Source organism: Xiphias gladius, chromosome 24, assembly GCF_016859285.1.
Source record: "Xiphias gladius isolate SHS-SW01 ecotype Sanya breed wild chromosome 24, ASM1685928v1, whole genome shotgun sequence".
Classification (NCBI taxonomy): Eukaryota; Metazoa; Chordata; class Actinopteri; order Istiophoriformes; family Xiphiidae; genus Xiphias; species Xiphias gladius.
In genome coordinates, this window is record NC_053423.1 from 25,724,871 (window position 1) to 25,734,984 (window position 10,114).

The 10,114-nt window shown below is 42.5% G+C and overlaps 1 protein-coding gene across 3 annotated transcripts; it reads left to right on the plus strand.

Moving 5' to 3' along the window:
- Positions 1 to 315: 315 nt before the first annotated feature.
- gabpb2a (GA binding protein transcription factor subunit beta 2a) lies at positions 316 to 9,787 on the plus strand. Of its 3 annotated transcripts, none has more exons than XM_040122163.1 (8): positions 316 to 516; positions 4,596 to 4,703; positions 5,147 to 5,314; positions 6,017 to 6,211; positions 6,930 to 7,098; positions 7,197 to 7,373; positions 7,457 to 7,575; positions 8,080 to 9,787. In XM_040122163.1, the coding sequence occupies exons 2-8, from the start codon at positions 4,596 to 4,598 to the stop codon at positions 8,443 to 8,445; spliced, it is 1,302 nt and encodes a 433-aa protein (XP_039978097.1). In that variant the 5' UTR covers positions 316 to 516; the 3' UTR covers positions 8,446 to 9,787. The 3 variants fall into 3 exon arrangements, with proteins under 3 accessions (XP_039978097.1, XP_039978099.1, XP_039978098.1); XM_040122165.1 differs by lacking the exon at positions 316 to 516 and adding an exon at positions 1,279 to 1,696; XM_040122164.1 differs by lacking the exon at positions 316 to 516 and adding an exon at positions 1,280 to 1,576.
- Positions 9,788 to 10,114: the final 327 nt, after the last annotated feature.

Sequence of the window (10,114 nt, forward strand, 5' to 3'; positions counted from 1 at the left end):
TTTTAGCATCAGGCTGCATGATAACATGTTAAAACAGTGAAGGGTCTGAATTCACTGTAGATTTAACTGGATATTTACCTTAACGTGCCAGGCGAATATTTGAAAACGACTTTATTTCAGGCTTTATGGTCCTCCATCATATTTAATGATAGATAATTAGAGAATATGGATAATTCGGCTGTTTGAAAAACATGAAGTGTTTTTGATGCAGACAGGAATGCGCTGTTTGTCCGGCTGATCTGAGGTCAGCGGTCTGTCCCGCAGTGATAAAGTCTGAGCGTGCTCAGCCTTTCGAACCGACCTGAGGTCAGTTCCTCGGCGCTCACACACAGCCCGCCCACAGGGAGGTTAACGCTCACTCTGGCTTCCACCTCCGGTGTCGCGGAGCCGCCATATTTGTAGCAGATAAAACACAAAAATACCTGTTTTTTAAACCCCTCCCCGGCAGGTGAACACCTGTCATAATCTGATTTACGTCAGGAGACGTAAAGTCGCGCGAATCTACGAGAGAAGAAGGTAAAACTCGCTTTAGTTTAGCTTGCTAACAGTCTGCATGCACACAGGCTAACCGCTAACAGGACTAGCTGCTAAACACCAGCATCAATTGACACATAATGACCACCACACTTCCTGTATGGACTTTCAACATAACAGACCGACTAACAAAATACCTCCCATCTGTCAATGTCCACATTTTCACTGCGTTACAGAGTTGATACTGAAAGCGCTCTCATATAATTTGCTAAATTATCAGGACAACAATAATATAATTATTCCTCTTTAGGAAAATCATATTGTGATACCATGACCCACTGTTGCTCTACCAACAACTAACTGGACTATTTTTTTTTTTTTTCAATCATAGAAATCTGCAACTTTCTTGATAATTAGTCAAAATAAATTCCCAAGCATTTGCTGGTTTAGGCTTTGCAAATGTCAGAATTTGACCCTTTTCTGTCATCTATGACAACAAACTGAATAACCCGTCAAAATAGTACATTTACGTACATCAACTTGTACTCTGGGAAATTGCTGGAGCTGCTGTGGTTAATTAATTATTCAATCGTTAGAAAAATACTCTACAACTATTTTGATAATCAATCATTTCACATAAAACAATTGACAATCGGTTTAGTATAAAATAATTACAGTATGCTTCCCTTAATAAGCTTCTAAATCTATTGACTGATTATTTCAGCTGTAGTGAAATTACTTCAGACCGCAGGAATGTTTATGTTCTGGAAAGTAACAGTTAACCTCAACAACGAACAATTGAAAACGACTGACGCTCTTATTTTGAAGGCTACATCAGAAACATCCGGGCGGGTACCGGCCGCCTCTCGGTAACTTTCAACGGTAAACAAGCCCGGAGGAGCCCGACAAGCCGTAGCGGCGTCTAATGCCTATGTTTTGCGCCTTGTGAATGAAAGTGTGCACATTATTGAGCCGTTTGTACTCACCGCAGTGATTTTAGCGCACAAACCTCCGCACACCGAGCGGTTTGTTTGGCTAGCCGGCTAGCGTGCTAACATTAGCGGTGAGGAGCGCTGGCTGGCTCCTAACAAACCTGGACACGGTAAGTATCTGACCCGCCGTTCTCCCGGGGAATAAAACCGTATTTTTCTAAGCCCTCACACGTTCAGGGGTGACAGATATAACCAGAAGTACCGGAGTAGCGTGACCAGACAGGGCTCCGGTAAGCCGTTTGACGGCGCGCGCTGAAGAAAGCTAGTTAACCGGATGTGGAAGTAGTTTTTTCTCTGTGTGTAAAATAGGAAATTTCTCTCTGACTTCCCCCGGAAAACCAACAACTTAATATCAAACGGTTTCCTGTCGCTGTGACTGTAAATGTTTCGGTGGATGATGTTACGGTGTTTAACGGTGTTGGTGGTAAATAACAGTCCGGAGAGGGGACACGGGGGTACGTGGCACATGGCGGACTCTTTTCTGTCCATGAAGGCGCGTAAAATGGCTCCTCGGCCGCGGGGAGAAAATCCTCGTCCTTCTCCGCTGTTTCGCAATCACAAGCACTGTTTAACATCGGGGTTCCATTATCGGACACGTTGCCAGGCTAACTTGCCTAGCTTTGCCCACTTTCCGATAAAACAAAACCGTTGTTTCCGATAGAAACACCGAAGTCCCAGTCCTTTCGTGCTACATGTTTAAAACCAGACACTATATGCTTGTTTATTGGGTTATTTTTTTTTGCTTAGTTTCGTTTCATGGTTGTTAACGATGTTAGCGCCCAAAACGATCCGCAAGTTTGAATCCATTATCGGACACATTGATTTCATTGTTTTGGTACTTTGGGGCATGTTAATCAAGATTGTTTTCACCAAAGGTTGTCACGTTTGTACTGTTACATCTTAAAACACGTCCAAACTCCAATAACTACCCCGTCTAAGTTTTGTAAGAGAAATTAAGGCGCAGGGCGATCATTTTCAGTATTGATTAATCTGCGGAATATTTTCTGGTTGGTTTTGTCTACAAAATGCCAGAGAACAGAGAAAATATCACCACGGTGAAGTCTTCAGATGCTTAGTTTTGTCCGACCGTCAGTCTAAAGACATTCAGTTTACTGTCATGACAAAGAAAAGCATCACATCATCATATTTAATAGTTAAGCACAGTAGATATGTGACATTTTTGTTTTAAAAATGAGAGTTTAAAAAAGTTGACTACTAATTATCTGTATCATGACTAATCAATTAATCGGGTAATCGTTGCAGTTCTAATAAGATGCAGATAGGTGGGGACATGTCCGCTAATACAAACTTATGGTAAAGTGTGTGTGTGTGTGTGTGTGTGTGTGTGTGTGGGTGGGTGGGTGGTCCTAACAGGAACTATGACTTATGGAAAATGTTTTTCATGGAGACCTGACTGAAATGTCCTGACATCCTCACGGTGTAAACTGACTGTCGGACCGTCGGGTCTTGTTTTTTTTGTTTTGTTTGTAGTGGTTTAGCAGTTGGGCTGTTAACGGGCATGCAGGTGAATTAAAGCATGGTTAAAATGTGTAAACAGCAGTTGGGAAAGTTGGGCAGATGCACATGCATGTTTGTTTTGTTTTACTTTTGCCTGTTAAGCCTCGCTTCACTTTTTTTATTTTGTGACAGCATGACTGTCAGATTTGTTATTTTGGTGCATCTCACAATTTGTTCATTATTGAGTAATCCTGATGTGTTTTCAAGATTAACCAATTCGTTTATAAACTGTCAGAAAGTAGCGTAAACTACCCATCACTATTTCCCAGAGCCTAAGTTGAAACATTTAACAATCCAAAACCCAAAGACAATCAATATACAATCATAAAATCCGAAATAAAACCAGGAAATAGTCTCCTTCGACAAACTACAACTTGTGACTTCTTGGCAGTTTTTGCCAAAAAAAGACTGGAATTAGTATCAACTTTGTTGCATATTAATTTCCTGTAAATAGAATAATTGAATAATTACTTAAGCTTTCTGTGATTTAACATTGATATTGACAAACTATTTGCAGGAATCACTAAATAATGCTCAGAAATGTTTTAATTTGGACAAAGCCCAAATTATCTTATGGGAGCAGAGTTTGCCCTGCGGGAATTGAAGCCCCAGCCCGTCTATATTAATGCTTTCTCTACTTGGTGAGCTCCACAGGATCTTTTGTGTTATAAACACATATTAATTCAGTGTTTCCTTAAAAATCCCACTATCCAGGATGGATTTTGATATTGGAAGTGATTGTATTTTTTGATTTGTATTTGGTATGTAGAAATAGATGGTCGATCAACACCGCAAATTAAATTTATTGTCGTTTTGCCATACACCTCTGTACAAGGCAGAATGAGAGAACGTTTCTCTGGGACCGAGGTGCAAAACATAAACAAGGTGCTTTATACATGAATGTGCAGAAGGTGACGTCAAAGACCAAACGCAGTTTAAAACTAATTTAAAGGTCAAATAAATAATTTTCTTTCACTACATTTAGATCTGTGTATTTTTACAGAGATTGTGTTTATTGATCAACATCCCTGCAAATGTGTCAGTGTTAAAATGGCTAGTTTTCAACTGTTATCCTTCAGCTCAATGTTAAATTTACATTAAGATAAATATGTTAAACAGAAGTATGTTGTGGAGAGTGTGGTGTGAACGCTCATGTAGAATCAAATGTAATTCTGTGTGCAGTGAGATGCAGTTAAGGACATAGATATTGGTTCATTATAAAAACTCTGTAAAGGCTTGGTCACATTATGTTTCCGTTCAACGACATTTACCTGCATTTGGTCACAAGAAAGGATGTGATGTCACGTTCCTCATACAGATAATAAATAAATATTGATCAGAGTGATCACAAACTTCAGACAGAGTATGAGACGGACGCTGCAGGTCGTCGTCTGCAGTGTAATAATGGACTAAAAATTAAAAACATTAACGTGTCCCTTCCCAAACATCTCCGACACAGTGTTTCTGTTGGTCGAAGTTTAACAGAGGGGAAATCTGATCTGTGAGTCTGCAGCACGGTAAAACAGGAAACACACAGCTGAACTTGAATGTGAGACAGACAAATAGAACTGAGCGACTGAGCCTTCACACATCTGTTTCTCTGTGCGTCAGATGTCGCTGGTGGACCTGGGGAAGCGACTGCTGGAGGCGGCTCGTAAAGGTCAGGACGACGAGGTCCGAAACCTGATGGCCAACGGAGCTCCGTTCACCACCGACTGGGTGAGGGCCGGATAAAAAAATCCATTTTCCGATCTATCGCAATTTTTATGTGAATGATCCGATATCAGAGATCGGTCTTTGCATTTCCAAGGAAAATAAATCCTCGGTCCACAGTTTTAGAATTGGGAAATGTGTTTACAATTTAGCCGATAATGTGACTTTGCACAATTTTATATTCAAGGAAACAACAGTGTTGCTCACTTGTTGGCTGCAGAAGAAGTTTAGGTTCCCAGGATCAATTCTGGGAAGAGCTTTATGCATCACTGGTATTTATCTGATGTAACTGAATCGTCAAGAATCAAATCGGCAGTTCAGAGCTGATGTTTGCACCTTTGTGCTACGTAGAACTATGTGCAGGGGGAATCCAAGGGAACAACTCAGTACAGTCACAACTTGTGTCCTCTGATAAAGGTAACGATGATATCTGTCCATGTGTCCTGTAGTTGGGGACATCCCCCCTCCACCTGGCCGCTCAGCATGGTCATTACTCCACCGCAGACGTCCTGCTAAGAGCCGGCGTAAGCAGAGACGCCCGCACCAAAGTGGACAGGACCCCGCTGCATATGGCCGCCGCCGAGGGACATACCGTGATCGTCGAGCTGCTGGTCCGGGTAAGAAGTGCTCAGGATTAGTACTGCCTTTAATCTGGATTTTATTTCATGTACTAGCTGGCACTCTTTCAGAGCTGTGAGCTTCAAGTCTTGAATGTAATTGTAAGATAAAAAGGATCCGACCTTTGACTTCAGGTGCTGATGATACAGTCCAAAACTAATTTGACTGTTGAGGGAGTTATAAACATTTACGGCAAAGTGTGTTTTACATCTTAAATTGAGTGAAAAGTCTGCTGAGAACATCAGTCCGTCCTGCAGACCTGAATGTCTTCTGTCTTCATCAGCTGCTTTAATGATCTATTTCTGAATTAAGGACGATGAAATATATGTTTTTCCTACTGACGATAAAATGTCACCGGCAGTGTACAGTAAAGGCAACTTGCAAACACCCATTCATAAAAGCCAAACATTTAAAATTAAAGAACAGTGAAAAATGGCCATTACAATTATTCAGATTAATTATTTTGTTTGGCCAACAGTTCAAAAGCCAAAGCTATTGTAGTTACTATAGCACACGACCAGGAAAAGCAACTAATCCTCACATTTGAGTAGCTACAACCATCAAATGTTTGGAATATTTGCTTGAAAATTGACTTAAAAACAATTAACTGATTTCCAAAATAGTTGCCAGTTAATTTTGGGTTGATCAACTAACCAACTGATCATTGCAGCTGTGTTTAATAAAACCCTGGTTATTTTCAGAGCGGTGCAGACATCAATGCCAAAGACATGCTGAAGATGACGGCTCTGCATTGGGCGGCTCAGCATGGACACCACGGCGTGGCCGAGACCCTCATCAAACACGGAGCCGACGTGCACGCACTCAGTAAGTTCGACAAGACGCCGTTCGACATCGCCGTGGATATCCAGAACACCGAGCTGATGCTGCTGCTGCAGGTGAGACGCAACATCCGGACAGCTGTGTGGTCTGACCTCGGACATCTGGACTATTTGTGACTGTTACTGTGTCTGCAGGTCCTGAAGAGGTCTTTAATATAGAACAACAGTCAGGACCTTAACTGGTGCTTAAAATCAAATCAGATACTACAGTTGAGTCTCAAGTTCAGTTTTAGAAATGTTGTGTTTTTAATCAAGAATTAACCCCACACAGTGTTTTCTAACGGGTATAAACTTGCTTTCACTTTCTTCTTAACTGTGATTTTAATGTTTGTATTTTGTTACAGTTGGTTTACATAATGACTTAACTAAGGCCTATACCACAATGAAAGTTAGGAGCAACCTGGGAGGGACTGGGAGGATAAAATATTTCTAAGAAATTGTTGGTCTTTACCTGTATTCAACAGATAAATGATCAAAAATTCAGAGTTGGCATCCTGTAGTTTCCATTTCTGCCAGAGTGGAGCAATAAACTGTTCTTTCCTATAACATTTAAGAAGCATTTCTAAAAAGTTGAGAGCTCATTTTGATTTCTATTTTCACACAAAATCAGTTTTCGGTGTTTTAGAAAGAACCAGGAAATAATTTTGTGTCTTCAAAATGACTTTTTGACAGAAGAGGACATTTAAAAAGTTAGAGGACATTTAGATGAGTTCAAGGGGAAATATCCACCTTAGTGTGTGTGTGTGTGTGTGTGTGTGTGTGTGTGTGTGTGTAGGAAGGCATGCAGAACCAGGTGAATATGAACCAGGTGAACATGAACCAGGTGAGTATGAACGTGGAGACCAGCACCACCACCAACCAGCCGCAGTTCATCATCCAGGGAATACCTGCCATACAGGGGGGGGTGGTCAACCTGGCGGAGCTGCTGAACAAGGCCAACGCAGGTACAAACACGCATAACGCACACACACACACACAGACACACAGCTACTGCCAGCTGTTAAACGTATGTGGAGATATGATTTTAATATTTATGTTTCAGGAGATTCAGAGGAGGCGATGGCGGCCAGTGCTCTGGACTCTAACATCCAGCACGCCACTGTTGTCAACGAGGGGGGGCAGAGGGTCATCACCATAGTAACGGACCAGCATGGCAACCTGCAGACTACTGGAGGGATGGCGCAGCCGTTCTTCGTTACCATGCAGCACGGACAGCAGAGTACGACACAAAAATAACCTTCCTTCAGTTCAACGTTTTCTGAGCCAAATCAGTGTTTTGATGCTGAATGTGTTTGTTTTCAGTGCTGGCGGTGCCGGCCAACACAGTGACAGAGGAGGTGGTGACGGAGGAGCCTCAGCCTCCACCCTCCAGGAAGAGGAAGCTGGAGGTGACCAACAACCACAACGACACAGGAGAGACGGTGAGCGGAGGACAGATTTACTGACGTGGTTGTAAAAACAGTATTATCAGCACAATCTGAGTAGAGGCAGCAGTGGTAGCCAGACATGAGACAATAGAATTGACCCATGATATGATATTTATCACAATATTAGCTCCAAAGTCCAATATATGTAGGGCTGCAGATTATTTTCGTTGGTAACAGATTAATTGTTTTCTCTGCAAAATGCCATGAAATAGTGAAAAACGCTGGTTATAATTTCCCACAGTCCAAAGTAACATCTTCAAATGTCTGTTTTGTCTGACCACCCGTCCCAAAACCAAAGAGATTCAGTTTACTGTTAGTTACGACAAAGGAAACCGCTAAATCATCACATTCAGGAAGCTGAAACCAGAGAACGTTTGGTATTTTTGCTTTAGAAAAAGAAAAGTGACTCAAAGGGTTGTGAAAACGAACCCGTTGGACCGAGGCACTTTCTAGCTGTTTTCACGGTGACATGACCTGCTCCTCCTCCTTCTCCTGCAGGAGTTGTTGCAGAGGCAGCTGCAGGAGGCAAACAGGAAGGCGCAGGAGTACCGGCAGCAACTGCTGCGTAAGGAGCAGGAGGCCGAGGAGTACCGTATCAAACTGGAGGCCATGGCCCAGAGTCAGGCCAACAGCACCAACGCCAACGCCGCCGCCATGACCGCCGGCGGCACCGCGGCCAACGCCGCAGCCAGCCCCGAGGAGGTGGTGGGAGGGGAGGAGGACGAAGAGGAGGGGGCTGCCAGCGTGGTGGAGGAAGAGGGAGAGATGGTGGTGCTGCAGGAGGGAGGCATCATCATGGAGGGGGAGGAGGGTCAGGTGACGCTGGTGGAGACGGGGGGAGAGACGACGGAGGTCAGCTCCTAACAGAGAGAAGGAGGGGGGGGGGTGACACTGACGAAAAGACACATCAGGAGAGGGTTGGTTTGACTCACAAGTTTGCATCCCATTTAACAGAGAGTGATGGAGGGGAAGGAGATGAGTCACAGTAGGACGATTTCAAGTGTGCACCATTTTGAATCCCCAAGAGATTTCATACAACAGAGAGGAGAGACGAAATGGCTTCCCCAAAAACAGTAGGATGAGAGAGACAGACTGGAAACAGACTCAACAAACATGATGGTGGAATTCAGTCGTGCACCATTGTGAATCCCAGAACGATTTGATAACATTTAGAGAATGAAGCGAAATGGCCTCCCCAAGAGAACAAAACAGTACAAAAACAGACTGACAGAGGTCTAAACAAACAAGATGGTGGAGTTTAATCGTGCACCATTTTGAATCCCCCCAAAAAATTCGGTACAACAGAGAGGAGGAACAAAATGGCTTCTGCAGAACCAGTAGGACGAGACAGTCACACTGAAAACAAACTAAACAATCGTGATGGTGGATTTCAGTCGTGCACGATTTTGAATATCTGAATGATTTGAAACCAACATGTCAGACAGGAGAAGCAAAATGGCTTCACCAAGAAGACAAAACAGTCAGAAGAGAAAACCGGTCTGAAAAGAGACTCCATAAACATGATGGCAGATTACAGTCATGCCCCATTTTGAGTTCCCACTAGTTCTTTTAACCGAATGCTTACTCGCTCGGGATGCAAGATGGCTGCTGCATATGGAAATGAAGCTGGATGAATGGGTCAAATAGATGGAGAGAAACAAGGAAAAAGGTGAATGAACTCAGGAGGAGGTGGGTCCTTTGCTTGAAGGCAAATTTACTTTTATTGTTTTGATTTGTTTTATTTGTAATTAGTGATTCCAAATCAAATCGAACATAATGATGAGGGGTTTGGGAAGACGGTCCTCCCTGTACGCAGCCCTATCTGTTTCTTTGACATCGCTTTAAAGCACCATTTTGCTTCCCCAATCGGACTCGGCACAAATGCAGGATGACTAAAACTGAAGGCGGTTGGTTTGTGTAAAATAAGTTATACTCATACAGCAGGAAATTTAGAGTTCTAGTTTGTTTTAACAGCGTTTTGGACCCAAATGGTTATTCCTGCTTTAGCCATTTGTATCCCTTTATTTCTGTTACATTCAGTTTTAATGCGTAAATTCCTGAACCAACACAGCTGTTTGTCGGACGCCTTCATAACTCTAAGTCTCGATAAATTGGGACCACGTTACCCTTTTTGAAAACTCACTCAACCTTTGCTGTAGCTTGCACCATTTTGCTTCCTCAGTGGAGTACAGATAAAATAAGGCAACTGACAAGAGTGGAAGCTGTGAAAAAAAGACAAAACCTGTTTCATGAATTATTTTTGGACACTACAGTTACTCACTCTGAACTGTTTTCCAGCTTTTTTGTTGTTTTTTGTTTTTTTTTCTTTATATATTTTTTGTTTTTCGGTGCGACTTCCTGTAATTTTATAGATTTTTTTCATATGATTTCCTTCTGGGCGCTCTGAAAAACCCTTTTTGCTCCCCCAAAAAGTTATCCCAAAATGAAGTGGGGAAGGAGCTGTTTCCCAAAAAGCTAATTTTTTTTGGGATTTTTGCTGTTTTTGGCTCGTTTTTGGCTCGTGTCCTGTGTT